Source organism: Polypterus senegalus, chromosome 7 (assembly GCF_016835505.1).
Source record: "Polypterus senegalus isolate Bchr_013 chromosome 7, ASM1683550v1, whole genome shotgun sequence".
NCBI lineage: Eukaryota > Metazoa > Chordata > Cladistia > Polypteriformes > Polypteridae > Polypterus > Polypterus senegalus.
The window spans coordinates 23,521,484-23,539,420 of NC_053160.1; the positions used below are offsets into that span (position 1 = coordinate 23,521,484).

General features: G+C 37.0%; 1 protein-coding gene across 5 annotated transcripts in view; it reads left to right on the plus strand.

Moving 5' to 3' along the window:
- Positions 1–17,937, plus strand: part of LOC120532401 (endoplasmic reticulum aminopeptidase 2-like) — a 70,905-nt gene that overhangs the window by 6,690 nt on the left and 46,278 nt on the right. For all 5 annotated transcript variants that reach the window (XM_039758353.1, XM_039758357.1, XM_039758358.1 and 2 more), the window contains exons 2-7: positions 1,519–2,129; positions 4,406–4,544; positions 6,357–6,491; positions 8,215–8,335; positions 11,613–11,767; positions 16,739–16,852. In XM_039758353.1, coding sequence (XP_039614287.1) covers positions 1,621–2,129; positions 4,406–4,544; positions 6,357–6,491; positions 8,215–8,335; positions 11,613–11,767; positions 16,739–16,852 — 1,173 coding nt within the window. In that variant the 5' untranslated portion in view covers positions 1,519–1,620. The remainder of the gene's footprint in view (positions 1–1,518; positions 2,130–4,405; positions 4,545–6,356; positions 6,492–8,214; positions 8,336–11,612; positions 11,768–16,738; positions 16,853–17,937) is intronic.

Below are 17,937 nucleotides of genomic sequence, written 5' to 3' on the forward strand. Positions count from 1 at the left end.
CTCTCTGTGATACAGCAACACTGAAGGCTTTCAGGCAACGAATAATTCATCAGATGTGTGTCAAGAAACGCTATGCGGCCTCTTATACCAACAGAAATACTTCTGCATAAGACCACACTGTGACTGGGGCTGCTAAGTCAGAAGAGTTCTTTCTTTTTAATTTATGTATGTATGTATGTATGTATGTATGTATGTATGTATGTATGTATGTATCTATCTATCTATCTATCTATCTATCTATCTATCTATCTATCTATCTATCTATCTAGTAAAAGTACTGTAGTTCAAGTTAGTATATTACAGGGAGGAAGTAAATAATTGTCCATAAAGACCATCAGATTGTCTTCATTCTCTCCTCTGCTACTACTGTACTTCTCCAGCAGATCCAGTTTGCATCCCATAACTGAGCCTGCTTTCATAACTAGCTTGTTGATTCATTGGGCCTCATTGAAGTGATGTTACCGGCTCAGTACACTACAGCATAGAAAATCGCACGGGCAATCATACAGTTGTAGAACATGTCAGTGATGTCATTACACATATTAACTCTTTGAGGGCTAAATATTTTTCCCAAAAACAATGGCTTCACTCAGAAATCAGCATAATATGTCTGTTGCTGCATGCTGTGGCTGCCAGTTTGCCAAGAATGTGTGGCAGGCTTGCTGCCAGGCTCTCTTCACATGGCTGTGACAACAGCAGTGGTCAAGGTTGCAGTGCATTACAATCTGGTTTCTACCTCTTATCATTGTTAAGTGGCAGTCCTCCCTGACGAACATTGTCAGTACTATGACTTGCTGTAAACGATCAGCTAAAGCTGGAACCTCACCTTCATTTTCAATCACTTGTATCAAAAACTGAGTCTGACAAGTCATAGTCCAGTTCGGAGATAATAGGCAAAACATTGTCCACAGAGTATTTTGCATTACACATTCGCTTTGATCTCTCGGCAGATGTCAGTGCCATTTTTGCCGTTGTGTGCACCTTGCTACTCACTAGAGTGCAGGGAATATCGGTCAAACCAATGAATCGAACTTTCTTTTTAGCAACGAGAGTCCAACTAAAACGTAATGGTTGGTATTGTCATAGTTTACAGTTGATTACCATCGTCAACTCCTCCTTTTGACAAAAGTCGACATCAGCCATTAAAAAGTTAAAGGAACAAGGTGTCCTAAGACATAACATTCTGCCCAACCCTTGCTTATGTAGTTCTTGGACTTTCATGTTAAATAAGGATTTGAATACAGAGTTGCAAGGCAATACCCTTTATCACAGTGTTGCCAGGTGGGTTAGAAAATGGATGGCTCTTCAGCATAAACGTTTATAGTTGTATTTGCTGTTAGGTAACCTTGGCAGTAAAGATATGTTCTGATTTTATGTAAGAAGTTGATAGAAAAGCACACTTTTACAAATGAATTAATAGTACCTTGAGGACTGAATAATCACATTCCACATGTGAAGATTTTCACTTTTTTAATTTTGTGATCTCTTGTCTAATTTACTTTTTTTTTTTGCTTTTAGGATCAGCAGATTTGATATTGTGCTTACTGGACAAAGGACAACTTTGTGTTATGTTTATAGAAGTGAATTGCAACAACACTTTTTTACCTTTCGGTTTTTAATATGTCAAGCAACATTTGGGTGTTCGTTTTTATAATACTGTCAATGGTATTAAAGTTTCATTATGGAGTGCCATGTGAAAGTAAACAAGGAAAATTCAAAGTTGGTAATAATGACTCATTTCCTTGGATTAGTATGCGCCTTCCTGATAAAGTTGTACCCCTACACTATGATATTCTTATCCACCCAAATCTGACTAGCCTTAAGTTTAGTGGCATGGTCGTAATTGAAGTTCTGATTAAACATGATACTGACTTCATAGTATTGCATAGCAAGGGCTTGGAAATCACATTTGCAAGTATCCTCCTAGAAGCAGACTGGAAAACGGATAATGAAGAAATGAATCTTAATGTATTAGAGCATAAAGCTCATGAGCAAATTGCCATTATGGCTAACGAGACTTTGCTTACAAACCAAAAATATCGCCTTCATATCAGATTTCAAGCCAGTTTAGCAGATGGATTTGATGGCTTCTACAAAAGCACATATCTAACATCAGTGGGAGAAGAAAGGTATGTTTTCTTAAGATTATATGGTATACATGTTTTTCTGTTGATTTTAAAATTTATAAAATGTTACAGTATAAAAGCATGTCAAATCGAATATATTCAGTTTAAATTAAAATGCTCATTTCTTCAGATATTTGTAAGCAGTAATGAAATGTAACATGTAATAACTTGACAAATCATACACTGTATTATGATATCCTCACTGAGAGAACAGTGGTTGACTGAACTAGATGCATCTCATGGCTTTTGACATTTGTACAAGAGCTTGATGACAAAAACGCAGAGCCCTGTACCTTTGTGTGGAAGCCCCAGAGTGTCATCAAGGTTAACACATGGCCTTACACAACCCAGAAATGCTAAACAACTTTTCATCATCTACAGATGATATCATGCCTAAAAATAATGTGTCTGAGGCCTTTACCCAATATATCTTTTGTTTATAAAATGTTTTATAAACGATTCAATCATCAAAAATGCTCTATAAGTAAATATATTATCGTTATACTATATTAACTTATTCGCTTTTCCTGGTGACGGTCGTGGCTGTATTCTTATTGTCATTATTAGCTCTGCTATCCATCTAAGACAGGTTGAAATCTAAATAATCAACATAGTCCTCAGTCTTATCATTTGCAGTGTGCCATGCAATGCTTATGTTTCTGTTATATGCTTTTTGGTATGTCAGTCAGTCAGGCTGCTGGAGCCTGTTTGCGCTAGTGGGACCTTATCTGGAGTACTGTGTGCTCCGCCCCCTGCTCGCTTCACTCGCTCACCCCCGGGTTTGGTTTACTGCATATACAATTTAAAGAGATTGTTATTTTCATGGGAATTGTTACATATTCATTATTTTCACTTTTACTTTAAAACTTTTGTAAAAACAATACTTGTCCTTTATTTCCGGCCCTGGGCGTGGTTAAATCTCTGTCTTGCAGGACGTATAACACTGCTCATGTTGTGAAATTCGGGTGGCTGAACGCATGCTAAGGAGTTGCAGTTAGATCATCTGCTGGCGAGCTGCATATTCTGTTTTTCGTGCTTTGCGTAGATCATTTCAAAGCCTATACAGCAGCTGTTCTTTTGTCACTTTGCGTCTCTGCTTGTCGCATTGTAAAATTAGATATATACGCACGTTAAGCTATGCGGTTGGATCATCTGCTGGCTTCCTGCTGCTGCTGCTGGCAAGGTGCGTGTTCTGCTTGTCACTTGTCGTTGTTTTAAGAGCTGGGAGCACATGATGTCTGTCTGCCAAAAGCATTTCAACAACTGCTAGGTTAGATGCCCATGAACTTGTTTTAAATGATGTCTCACTGCCTTGTGTCGCGTGACGTTAAAATGTCTCTTTGGGTGTCTATTCTTCGTATTGTTCTGATACGCTTTATATGTGTTGAGAGCGCAGTATGTGTCTGCACTACGTGCTTTTACACGACTGACTGTTTTTTGATGCATGTGCTCTTGTATGATATCATTTGTGAGTAGGGCGTGTCTTGCAAGAATCTCATGTTCCACTTGCCCATGAGACGACCCTGGCATTGTCTCTTGGTACCAAGTCTCCTGTTTAAGGTCCCTGCGAGATGCTCCGTGGCCAGTCTCTTTCATCTTGTGGGTCTTTAAAGTGTCTTCTGAGAAGATCACGTATTGTCTCCCTTCCACCAAGATTTTTTTTTAATAATAATATAGATATTTGAGCTATAAGCTATGAAGAGAGATTAAAGCAAACTGAGATTAAGAAATGACACAATCAAAGTGTTTAACATTTTGAAGGGAATTAGTACAATGGATCCCAAGTGTTACTTTAAAATAAATTCTTCAAGAGAAGCACAAAGACACAGTTAAGAACCCTGTTAAGGGCAGACTTCATACAAATACTGGAAAGTTTTTTTTACAGTATATATAGCACAATAAGACAAGTGGATAGTTAAATACTGTGATGGACAGTAGGACATTAGGGACCTTCAAATCTCAACTTGATGCTATTTTGAAGAGTCTTGTTGAAAAGGACAACAAGCTTGTTGGGCTCTATGGCCTGTTCTTGTCACAATAGTTCTAGTGTTCTAATGTAAAAAAAAATGTTTATTTTTACCAATGTTAAAATGAAAACATACAAGTCTAACTAAGACGAAGCAGTACAGTCAGCAATTGCTATGTATTTTAACACAAAATAAGTAAAGATGTTTTAAAAGATCATTCAATCATTCCTGCTATTAAGACAATTATAAATGAGCATCCTGGTCATTTTTGTTTTATGTTTTCAGTTTATTTTTGTTTTTATCTCTAAAAAGGGTATTGGCTACAACAGATTTTGAACCGACTGCAGCAAGAATGGCATTTCCCTGTTTCGACGAGCCATCTTTCAAAGCTACATTCTCAATCAAAATACGAAGGGAGAGACAGCACATTACATTATCCAATATGCCAAAAGTAAGTCTTTTGGGTTTTTTTTACGGCATATAGCACCATAATCATCAGTTTCGCAATCCGTGTCGATGTCTGATAATCAATTCACATTCTCATCACTATCGCTTGATTCAACTAATGGTTCAGTTTCAGTTTGTTCTAAAACTGGCTTTACAGCTTTTCATTTATACACCACTGTGTATTTTTGTTGAAAACTCTGCTCCTCTCATGAAAACTAATAAGTCGCCATAGCGTAGAAGAATGCAGAGAAGTATTCATAATTTTTTTTTTTTTTTTTGCAGCATGGTTTTATTTTGTTTATCGTGGCTGAGTGCAGGAATAACAGGCTTGGCAAAGAAAATTTGGGGCCCCACTCAGGTTGTCCCATTTAATAAACAGTCCATACAAAAAGAAAACGCTCATTAGGCATTGTTTCCTTTGTCCTCAGGCTAACAATAACCAATTATAAGGCTCAGTTCTAGCTATGGATTAGGCTCACTTTGCTCAGGAAGCTTGGGTAGCTGGGATTCTTTGAGTCAGGGAACCAGAAATGGTGGAGTTAGTTGCCCTCTCTGGACAGTTTCTCAAAGCCCAGTTTTACTTTTTTAAGTTCCTTGACAATCCACAGACAGTATTGGAAGGGAGAATGAGTGGGATTCCCCAATGCAAATTTACTGCGATTCAAAGACTGGGGGGATTTGGTCTCCTTGGTAAAACAAACACATTTAAGATTGGGGTAAAATATTTTGTTTAGCGTTGTCGATTGCTTCTGCATACCTGGGGTTTGTCACGAGTAGCAATAAATCTGAGAGAAACTGATTGCATTTTTTTATCATCACATAGCCTTGCATTTTTTAAAAAGCCAACACTGTTGTCCACCTGCAGATTTTCATTACGTTTGCAATGCCAATCAATTGTAAGAGTTAAGTGCTTTTTGAAGTTATAAAAGCAAAGAGGAATTAGAAGAAAAAAAAAACTGCAAGTCAATCAAGTTAATCAATAGAGCCAAGCCACAATTGAAGAGAATGACACTCAGTTTCATTCTACAGCTGATGGAAATGCTGTTTTTCACAATGTGATAAGACGAGAACAAGTGGGAGCTTTTAAATGGGTAAAAGACTATCTGAGTGACCATTATTTCTGTGTGACTTGAGAGTAAATATTGTAAATAAACGTGTTGGTTTGTGCATTTATTCAAATCAATCCACCGTATTCAGAACCAGTACTAATTTTAGACTTTGGTACTAATGGAGAGTCGAACACATTTTAGCTTTGAATGAATCAACTTTAAATCACCTTTGTAACATTACAGAATACTGCTTTAATTAATACAGAGTTCTGCTGCAATCTTTTTCACACCAGCACTATCAAAGACTGTAATATAGAATTTTTAACAATATGCAGCACAAGTGAACTAACAATATTAGTCTCTACAACAAATACTGCATTCAAAAAAGTATTTACTTACATAGTATTTCCGATACATCTGAATAACTATAACTGAGGCCCATTTAAAAATTTAACACAGCTAGTCTAATCTAAAATCTGATTGAAAATGAGCTGAGATTAAAAAAAATAATTTGACAAAAATTATATTTTTGTCAAGGGATTAGTAATTGAGTCAGCTGCACTTCCTTTGACAAATGTTAAAAATATATGATTGCATAAAAGGACAGTTTACTGCTGAACTGTTTTTAATGGATAATTTTAGCACAGTAAATAGTAAGTTTATTACTATATATATTTAAATCTGACATTATGACAGTTTAGTAAGATGTCTTACTATATGTTATTTTATTTGTATGGTAACCTAAAGTCATATTTTTGCTTTTGCAGATTCAGACCCTTGAACTTTCAGATGGGCTGGTAGAAGATTATTTTAATGTGACCAAAAAAATGAGTACATACCTTGTAGCTTACATAGTATGTGACTTCAGATCTGTTAGTGCTAATACTTCTTCAGATATCAAGGTAAGGATACTTTAAAGCAATGTATTAGTAAGAAAAGACATTGGCCACCTTATATTTTATGTCCGTTCTGGCATGTAAGTGGACCATATTCATTGTCATCGCCCCCAGGGTTCACGCCAGCCTCTCACTTACTGTACAATTTTAGAAATATACATCACTTCTAGTGTCCTTTATTTATTCTCCTATTTTGCATTCTTTGTTTTGTGTTTACTGCCAAAATCTCCATTTTAAGAATGACAAACATTCTTGCTATCTAAACAGTTTATTATGTACTCTTTTTTTTCTTAATCAATACTTAATTAAATTAGAATGGCTAGTGCTGTCAGCACTATGCATAGCCTAGAAATGGTTTAATTAATGACCCTGGTAAAAGTACTTTATTACTGTCAATTTAATTTACATTGCTTACTGTTCATAGTTGATGAAACATCAATACTTATATTCATTAGTACGATTTAAGTTGCCCTGGTTATTGTAAGTCTTCATGAGAAGTAATCTGAGTGAAAATACCATATATACTCACTCAGCAAATTATAAGGAGCAACTGTACACTTGCTTATCTAGGAAATTATTTTATTGGCCAATCATGTGTCAGCAGCACAATGCATAAAATCATGATGATACAGGTCAGGAATTTCAGTTAATGCTCATTTCAAACACCAGAATGGAGGAAAAATATGATCTCAGTGGTTTCAATCATGGCATGTAACTGAGTATTTCTGTAACTGCTGATCTCTTGGGAATTTCATGCATAACAGTCTCTAGAGTTTACACAGAATGGGGAGACAAACAAAAAATATCCTGTGGGCACCAGTTTTCTAGATAGAAACACCTAATTGATGGGAGAGGTCAGACCTGAATGGTCATATTTGTTTGAGATGCCAGACAGGCTACAGTAAGTCAAATAACCCCTTTGTACAAATGTAGTGAGCAGAAAAGCATCTCAGAATGCACAGTAAATTGCACATTGAACTGGATTTGCTACAACAGTAGAAGACCACTTTTGGTTCTGTCGGCCAAGTACAAACAGCTGAGTCTGCACTGGACACAGATTCAACAAAACTGTACAGTTGAAGACTAGTATAACATAGCCTGGTCTGATGACTCTCAATTTCTGCTGAGAAACAGAGATGGTAGGGTCAGAATTTGGCATCAACATCATGAATTCATGCACTTAACGTGCCTTGAGTAAACTGTCTAGATCAGTTGGTCTTGGCAGACCATGGGCCCATTAACACCAATCAATTGGCCTTCAATGCTACGATCTATTTGAGTATTGTTACTGACCATGTGCATCCCTTCATAGCCATAATTTACCCATGTTCTAATAGCTACTTCCAGCATGGCAATGCACCATCTTACAAAGCAAAAGTTGTCTCAAACTGGTTTCATGCGCCTGACAATGAGTTCAGTGTTCCTCTGTGCCCTTATTAGTCACTGGATCTAAATCCAATAGGTCACCTTTGGGATGTGATAGAACGGGAGATTCACAATATAAAAGTGCAGCTGACAAATCTGCAGAGATTGTGTGATGCAATCATGTCAACATGGACCAGAATCTCAAAGGAATGTTTCCAACATCTTGTGGAATTCATGCAATGAAGAATTGAGGCTGTTTTGAGAGCTAAAGGAGGCCATTCTCGGTATTAGTTACAGAGTTTTCAATAATTTCCCACTGAGTGTATGTCTGCATCTTATTTTATATTTTTACATTTGTTGACAGGTTTCAGTTTATGCTGTTCCTGAAAAATGGAATCAAACACAGTATGCTCTTGAAGTTGCAGTAAAAATTTTAGAATTTTTTGAAAATTATTTTAACATTAGCTATCCCCTTCCTAAACTTGGTAAGTACCAAAGTTTAAATATTCATAAATATTATGTAATTCCTTTAAAATAAATAATGACTAAGTAGAATTTTTGACTTGTTATGCAAGGCTATGTTGGCTATTATTTAATGAGAATAAAGTGAAGGTCAGATATGTCTAACTATGTCCATTTATTAATTATTATAAAGGAAGTACCTTTTCATCCCTCAGTAAAAAATAAATTATTGTGTGACATTTCCAGTTTTCAGTTTTGTGCCAAGTGAGCACAGTGCCTGGTTGGGATTTTATGTAAAAAATGTTCTTTGAAAGTCTTCATAGGAGGATAAAATGTCACATCCCGATTAATTGCTTTGGTAAGTTGCCTGTTAGAGGAACAGGGGGATAGTAAGCCTATACTGTACTGGCTGCACCATAAAGCAAGAGGCAGCAGCACCACCAGTACAATACAGAGAGAAAGTTGAAACATGGCAAAAAAACGTATTAGGGGTGGGAATTACCTGGAATACCAGCTATATATTTAAAATGGTAAGGGTTGTCTGTTTGTCTGTCATGTAAAAACACTCACACCCCTGGCCTTTGAGGTTGATCTTGGTCTTAATTGACAACTTAGGCCCTGACACATGCTATGTGCCCCATGATTTGGACGCCCAGCCCATGGTGGCCCAGAAATTGGACTTAGACTCCCTCTCATAGCTAGCAAAAGCATTGCAACAGGCATCATCTCACGAGAAATGCAAACTAATATGCACCTCCATGAACTTATTAATCCCTCAGTATAAGGGTGCCTTCGTGTTAAGAATTCATAATGGAGGATCGCTGGAATCATGGGAAAGAGTGGTCCTTTCATTGGATTGGCTGGCCCAGCACTGTTTCAGCTGTGGAATGGCCAAATGGGGGAGGCAGCTTGATGGATGAGGTCTCCAGGTCTATAAACAAATCCAACTCATATTATGTGATGTCATCCATTGTTAAATTCTGCTACGTACTTCTAAAATTTTTATTTTTATGCTGTATTGAGGATTTGTTCTGTTCTGTTCTGTGTATTGTATTGTATTGACCCCCTTCCTTTTGACACCCACTGCACGCCCAACCTGCCTGGAAAGGGGTCTCTCTTTGAATTGCCTTTCCCGAGGTTTCTTCCATTTTTTCCCTACTGGGGTTTTTTTTGGGAGTTGTTCCTTGTCTTCTTAGAAAGTCAAGGCTGGGGGGCTGTCAAGATGCAGGGTCTGTTAAAGCTCATTGCGGCACTACTTGTGTGATTTTGGGGTATACAAAAATAAATTGTATTGTATTGTCTAATCAGATTAATCATTACCGTATAATGGAGGACTGCACCCTTTCAATGGTCATCCTGTAGCGTGTGCCAATTTTTACATTATAAATCCTTATGAAACTTTTGTAGAATATTTTCAAGTCCTGAAAAGATATCTCTCCTCATTTTCTTTGAAAAATATAATCATCAATGAAATATTACAAAGATGAACAACATAAAAAACAAAAGTCACAGACAGATGACAGGAAAGTTCAACAAGTAAAAATGTGCTCCCTAACCAGTTTTACACAACACCGACGACATTATAATGTGTATTGCTGTTGTATTCACTGTCGTACAAACAGGCAAACACCACCAGATTTAGTCATTAACTACAAACAATGACAAACATCCATTACAAGCCCTCATGTCAGTTTGATTGTGTGTCCTTTACTGACTCAATTGTGTGAACAAGATTAGAATCCTCATCTAAAAACAATAGATGGCCATCACACAAGACTTGCCCCTTATTCATAAATACAGCGAGCAGCATGTACAGTATCATTAGTCCATGAAAGCCTCTCTTGATAATCCCCCAGAACACAATGCCTGCATGTTCATCATTCATAATTAAGTTATTATATTGGAGGACTTAACAACTTTCAGTTTTCTTTTATTTGAGGACCAGAGGTCCAAGTGTTTTACTAATAATATAATATTATCATGATACCTGGTTTATGAAATTATACTATTTTGTCTTTTTTGTCATGTATTTAGTACATTTTTTTTAATAGTGATATGTTCTTGTTACTTTACGATAAATAACATCACTGCCTTGTCTAACATTATTACAGGGTTATTCCTTGTGAGTCCTTATGTCTGTAATAGGGCAGTCAACCAGTAATTGAGATTAGAATGTTTCACATTTAAACTATACATTTGCTTAAATATATACTACTGCATTTAAACTTCAGAAACTTTATATGTCAGTCAGTCAGTCAGTCAGTCATTTTCCAACCCGCTATATCCTAGCGCAGGGTCACGGGGGTCTGCTGGAGCCAATCCCAGCCAACACAGGGTGCAAGGCAGGAACAAACCCTGTGCAGAGCACCAGCCCACTGCAGGACACACAAACCCACACACAAAGCACACACTAGGGACAATTTAGAATCGCCAATGCACCTAACCTGCATGTCTTTGGACTGTGGGAGGAAACCGGAGCACCCAGAGGAAACCCACGCAGACAGGGGAAGCGAACCCAGGTCTCCTAACTGCGAGGCAACAGCGCTACCACTGCAGCATCGTGCCGGAGACTTTATATGTGTAGATTAATATATACTGTTTTTAAAATTCCCCAAGTTCGGAGAAGTAAGAAAAAATTGCTTTTTTAACCTTGTAAACTAGCAAGAGGCCAGTCGTGAGCTGCAACCTATAAAAATATAGTTTATAGTTCTCACTTGAAAGAACAGCAACCTAGTAGCTGTTTGAAATAACCAGCCCTTTAACTGGCTACTAAGGTCTTCGTGTAGGGATTCTTTGTCCCTTTGGCTAATGAATGGCAGCCCCTCACTTTTGAAGTGATTCCTTAACTTTACCCTTAAAGGAAGGAGTTTTAGAGCCCCCTTTTATCAAGAATTTAGAGTAGCAAGGTCAGTCGGGGCATTCTCTTACTTATTAAGAAGACAGAAGCTCGACTTACTTAAAGGAGAGAAAGAAGAGGTGAAGAAGAGAGTATTTTTGTGGTACTTTAGTTGTGTGGGCAAGTTGTCATGCATCCCACAGAGGTTGAAAACCTACATAGAAAGGGTCAGAATTTTGGCAAAGTTTGCTTAATCTATTATTTTTTCCTTTGTTTAGTCTACCCTTGTGTGTTTAGAAAAATAAACACACCTATTGTTACACATACTGTATGCCCTCATTATTATAAATGTAGAGAATATCCAACAGGGGGCCATCTCATATTTAAATAGATATTATCATTTTTAAAAGCACTTTAATTATTCTCTCTTTTTTAATTGTGATTTTTTTTTCTTTGTATTTCAGATCTAATTGCCATCCCCGATTTCCAGTCAGGAGCAATGGAGAACTGGGGATTGATAACCTATAGAGAGACATCTCTTCTGTACGATGCTCAGACATCATCTTTATCAGATAAACAGTGGGTAACCAAAGTCATAGCACATGAACTAGCTCATCAGGTACTTTACCTATATTATTTGACAACAGTAGCTGTTTTTATTTGGATCTTTCTGTGTGTTTTTGAATATGTTAAGACTGAAACAAAAAGGTAAAATATTAACAAATAAAGATAGATATAACTAACTGACTAATTTTATTTGTCGCCAGAGAGAAATTTTTATAGAAGCTCATTAAGTAAATAAATACAGTACAAAATAGATAAATAAATAAGACTAATAACTAGTAAATAGGTTTAGACATAAATTTACTAGAGAGGTGCAGGTTTTGACATTTCAGCACAGAGTTTGAAATTTGTTTTTTGCCTGAGTTCTTAATAACAATATGAATGCTATTTTTATGGTCTTCAGTTGCCACCACAGGGGGCACACCAGATAGGATTATTGTCTCATAGTGCTTGGACACTTGTTTGAATCACGGGTAGGTTGTCTTCTTTGTGATGGCTGCATTTTCTCACTGTATTAAATGGTTTTAACCCACATTTCCTCGGAAAGGACATGTAGGAATATGCAGGAGTGTTTCATGAAATAGGTAGGTATCCCATCTTGGTTCCTACATTTCCTAAGTATGTAAGATCTGTGAGGCAGCAGTTCTAACCAATACACCACTGTACTAACCTTGTTAAAAATGTTATGGAGTAAAAAGTGTAGTAGGTCCATTGCTTCTTTCCATGTGAAGGTTGGCTGTGGCAGAGAAATGTCATAGTAGGATCTTTTGAGCTTTATATCAATGCTTCTTGAATTACAGATTTTGACATGCAGACTGTTTGACAAGTGCTGTCCTTACCTTAGTAGTGTCAATCCTTGGACAGTTTTACTGTCTGAATATTGAGGAATTTGGTACTGTGGATTACGGTATGTAAATTGTCTTTCCTTCCAGCCTAATGACTTTCTAAACTGAATTAATTCTACTGCTGGATGTCTATTTATAATATATCCCCTATACAAGTTAAAACAATGCTTAGTACAAAATCGATTTGTATTGCAAATAGGCCAGTTGAATCTGTAATGTACTGAATTTATTACTCCAAACTTAAAGAAATATTCCGCTATATTTTTATGTTATATACTTGTAGTGATCTGAAAAAAATTTTTAATTTTAACATTTTGATACAGACCGACCATCTATGGAGACCCAATACTGAACCACTGCATACAATATGAAAACTTCCCTGAAAACACAGAGAAAACACATTTACACAGGGATAAGCAGAATTTAAGACCCATATTCATTGGTCAAGAGTCCTGGAAGCTCACTTCTGTGTGAATTCAGTTTCCTCTGTATTTAATTAAAATATTGTAGAAAAAGTACATTTTTTCCCACCATGAGTAACATGAGATTTTTCCATGGATGTTTTTTATATTGTTTACATCATAAAATTTTGTATATTCCATATTTTCTCCAGGGGCATAATGGTGGTGCTCGCAGTAAAGTCCTCCATGCGTGGAGTTTGCATGTTCTCCCATGTCTATGCAAAAACATGCAAGTTAGGTGGATTGATATGCTTGGCCCTAGGGTGTGTGTGTGTGTGTTTGCCCTTTGATGGACCTGCCTTGCTCCCTATGCAAGATGAGATAGGTACCACTGGTCTGAGCTGGTTTGAAAATGACATGACATATTTTCTGCTTAAAATGTGAGATTGAAAATTTGAATCAGTCATCACTACAAACTACACAGGGTTGACAATAAAATAATCTAATTTTTGATTGGACAGGAGTTTTCAGTGTGTTTTTCCCAATAACCCTGTTACAGTGAAAATAAGAAAAATTCAGTAGACCTCATGTTGACCAAGAATGTGACAGAAAGATGTAAAATGAATAAATAATGGAACTAAAGTTAGTTCATTGGAAAAGTTTTTTTCCATATAGTTGCTGGAATGGAAGTGGTATCATGGGGTTTCATGGAAATCACAGCAGCAATAATTAGGCAAATAGGCTATAAAAGGACAGCTATGAGGAAATAATTCCAGAAAGTAGAGTCTTAGAGGTGATCATCCCTCTAGCTAATGTTGGAGATAATTAACAACTTGAATTGCTCCACAATTTACCTTCTAGTTGTGCTTGTGTGCCTAGGGTCATAGAACTAATAACTGAACTTTTAGGGCTTTTGGTTGTATAGTTGTAATTCCATTTGAGAATGATTTTCTGCAGTAGCAAGTGAGAAATCCAATTTCCTTTTGTCAATAGCCCTCGACTTTTTTTCATAGAGCTTTATGGTGATACAATTGTTATTGTTACTTTTCCACTAGATCTGAATCTCTGTCTGGGCACTACCTATGTGGAAATAGTTTGTTCAATGAGTTTTAATCTGGAACACATGCCAAACTGCATTTTTGGGTTTACAGTGATCCCTTGCTATAGCGTTCACTCCATCGGATTTTAAATGTAAACATATCTAAATATATACAGTGGTGTGAAAAACTATTTGCCCCTTCCTGATTTCTTATTCTTTTGCATGTTTGTCACACAAAATGTTTCTGATCATCAAACACATTTAACCATTAGTCAAATATAACACAAGTAAACACAAAATGCAGTTTTTAAATGATGGTTTTAATCCAAACCTACATGGCCCTGTGTGAAAAGTAATTGCCCCTGAACCTAATAACTGGTTACCCTTAGCAGCAATAACTGCAATCAAGCGTTTGCGATAACTTGCAATGAGTCTTTTACAGCCTCTGGAGGAATTTTGGCCCACTCATCTTTGCAGAATTGTTGTAATTCAGCTTTATTTGAGGGTTTTCTAGCATGAACCGCCTTTTTAAGGTCATGCCATAGCATCTCAATTGGATTCAGGTCAGGACTTTGACTAGGCCACTCCAAAGTCTTCAGAGGTGGATTTGCTGGTGTGTTTTGGGTCATTGTCCTGTTGCAGCACCCAAGATCGCTTCAGCTTGAGTTGACAAACAGATGGCCGGACATTCTCCTTTAGGATTTTTGGTAGACAGTAGAATTCATGGTTCCATCTATCACAGCAAGCCTTCCAGGTCCTGAAGCAGCAAAACAACCCCAGACCATCACACTACCTCCACCATATTTTACTGTTGGTATGATGTTCTTTTTCTGAAATGCTGTGTTCTTTTACGCCAGATGTAACGGGCATTTGCCTTCCAAAAGTTCAACTTTTGTCTCATCAGTCCACAAGGTATTTTCCCAAAAGTCTTGGCAATCATTGAGATGTTTCTTAGCAAAATTGAGATGAGCCCTAATGTTCTTTTTGCTTAACAGTGGTTTGCGTCTTGGAAATCTGCCATGCAGGCCATTTTTGCCCAGTCTCTTTCTTATGGTGGAGTCGTGAACACTGACCTTAATTGAGGCAAGTGGGGCCTGCAGTTCTTTAGACGTTGTCCTGGGGTCTTTGTGACCTCTCGGATGAGTCGTCTCTGCGCTTTGGGGTAATTTTGGTCGGCCGGCCACTCCTGGGAAGGTTCACCACTGTTCCATGTTTTTGCCATTTGTGGATAATGGCTCTCACTGTGGTTCGCTGGAGTCCCAAAGCTTTAGAAATGGCTTTATAACCTTTACCAGACTGATAGATCTCAATTACTTCTGTTCTCATTTGTTCCTGAATTTCTTTGGATCTTGGCATGATGTCTAGCTTTTGAGGTGCTTTTGGTCTACTTCTCTGTGTCAGGCAGCTCCTATTTAAGTGATTTCTTGATTGAAACAGGTGTGGCAGTAATCAGGCCTGGGGTGGCTACGAATTTGAACTCAGGTGTGATACACCACAGTTAGGTTATTTTTTTAACAAGGGGGCAATTACTTTTTCACACAGGGCCATGTAGGTTTGGATTTTTTCTCCTAAATAATAAAACCATCATTTAAAAACTGCATTTTGTGTTTACTTGTGTTATATTTGACTAATGGTTAAATGTGTTTGATGATCAGAAACATTTTGTGTGACAAACATGCAAAAGAACAAGAAATCAGGAAAGGGGCAAATAGTTTTTCACACCACTGTATCATGGATTTTTTGGCTGGTTTGCGGATTTCTGCAGACTGTGGGTCTTTTAATTTATGACTGAGAAGCTACCCAATCAGAGCACATATTACGTATTGAATAAAACTCCTCAATGATATATGATATGCTTCCCACGCTGTGCTTCACATACTTGAAAGCCCGAATGGCACGTATTGATTTTTGATTGTTTGCTTTTCTCTCACTCTCTCTGACATTTTCTACTTCTGACGGAGGGGGTGTGAGCAGAGGGGCTGTTCGCACACTGGCCTAGAGGATATGGACGCTTCTCTAAAAAATGCTGAAAGACTACCTTCACATTGCTCCCTTCTTTGCAGCTGCTTTGTCCGGCGGTGCTTCACATACTTAAAAGCCCAAATAGCCTTATTGATTTTTGATTGTTTGCTTTTCTCTCTCTCTCTCTCTCTCTCTCTCTCTCTCTCTCTGACATTCTCTGCTCCTGACACTCACTCCTTTGAAGAGGAAGATAGGTTTTCTTTTAATTGTGAGACGGAACTGTTATCTCTGTCTTGTCATGGAGCACAGTTTAAACTTTTGACTAAAGGGTGTTATTTCATGCCTAGAGGGTTCTAATAATGTTAAAAAAACTTATTTAGAAGGTCATAAACAGGTTTTCTATGCTCTAACTGCGAAAATATTCGATTTATAAACAAAGAATCCTACTGTGCGGAAATTCATTTAGCACGGTAGAGTCTGGAATGGATTAACCGTGATAAATAAGGGTTTACTGTATTGCCAATTTAGTTTTGTGTGAGTGAGTGTTGATGTTCACATGAGTGTCGCTTGTGATAGACTGGTACCCCATCTAAGCTTGGTTCCCACCTTGTTAACTATGCTGCAGGGATCAGTACCTACCTACTATAACTTTGATCTTGGTAGTTGGGTTAGAAAGTGGATGAATGAATTGTACTATATATTTATTGTTTATCAGCATTTTAAGTATAAAAACCAACTCTTCAGAAACATAAATAAATAATTATTGTTTTTATTTTTAGTGGTTTGGCAATCTTGTAACTATGGATTGGTGGAATGACCTTTGGCTGAATGAAGGATTTGCCAGATACATGGAGCTTGTTTCAATTAACAGTATTTTTCCAGACCTTCAAATTGTACGTATGCTCTTTAAGTGTTTCTCGATTATGGTTTCTGCAATTATAGCAATAGTCTTAAAGTGCTTTTCTAATATAGAATCACACACCTTAACTTTCCCAAAGCAAAAATTGAATTCCAAATGCTCATAGGTGTACGCAACATTATTGAATAATCTTACAATGGTTGGCAGACGGGCATGGGTTGAAAGTATTTGCCAAACAAATAGCATGAATTTCCTATTTGAGGCTTATATGTAGCTTGGATTTCAGGAATTCCACTATGTTGAAGAATCTGCTTTCTATGGTAGAGTAATTGTCTATACTTATTTTCAATTAAATACAGAATTTTGTAATATGCACTCCTTTGCATCACTGACGTCTTTGCTTATGTACCTGCTAAAAAGTATTATTATGGTTTGAAAAGTTATTTTCCTTCAAACTGTTGGCTGTATTAGTTAAAAATGTACTCTTTGTTATGGTGTATTTATTTAAGGAGCAGTGTTGTGCTGACTGAAAGCAAGTTTTATCATACATGAATTGTAGAAGTGGAGAAGTTAATCTACTGTATAATAATTGTAGTTGCATTTATCCAAAGTAACCAAAGTTCTGCAGTTTTTGTTTACTTCATTGAATGATTCCAGCAATAGAGTGACACACATGTTCAAATAATTCCACAGACCAAATATCTTCATTTTAAAAGTTTTGGTAAAATTTCAAGGCAAAACAGTTCAACAATGTAATCAATGCCACAGTCCTCACACCTCTCATTCGTGTGAATGCTTTTGTCAGACACAGTTGCTGCGCACTCAGCTGTTATAAATTTTTACATTTTCCTCAATTTAAGTTCCCAATAAAAGAAGACTTATTATGTCCAAATCTTATTGAAGAATTTTATCCCAAAGGGTTAAACAGAAGAAGTTAATACACGGGCAATCCTAACACCAAGAAACGATGAAATCAAACAAATTAATGTGAAAATTGTTGATCATGGCATGGCAAATGCAAATGGCAAATTGGTTAAATATGTATCAACAGACTATACTGAAGCAGTTGGTGGTGATGGCGCAGAAGATGTAAACATCAACTTACAATATCCCATAAAA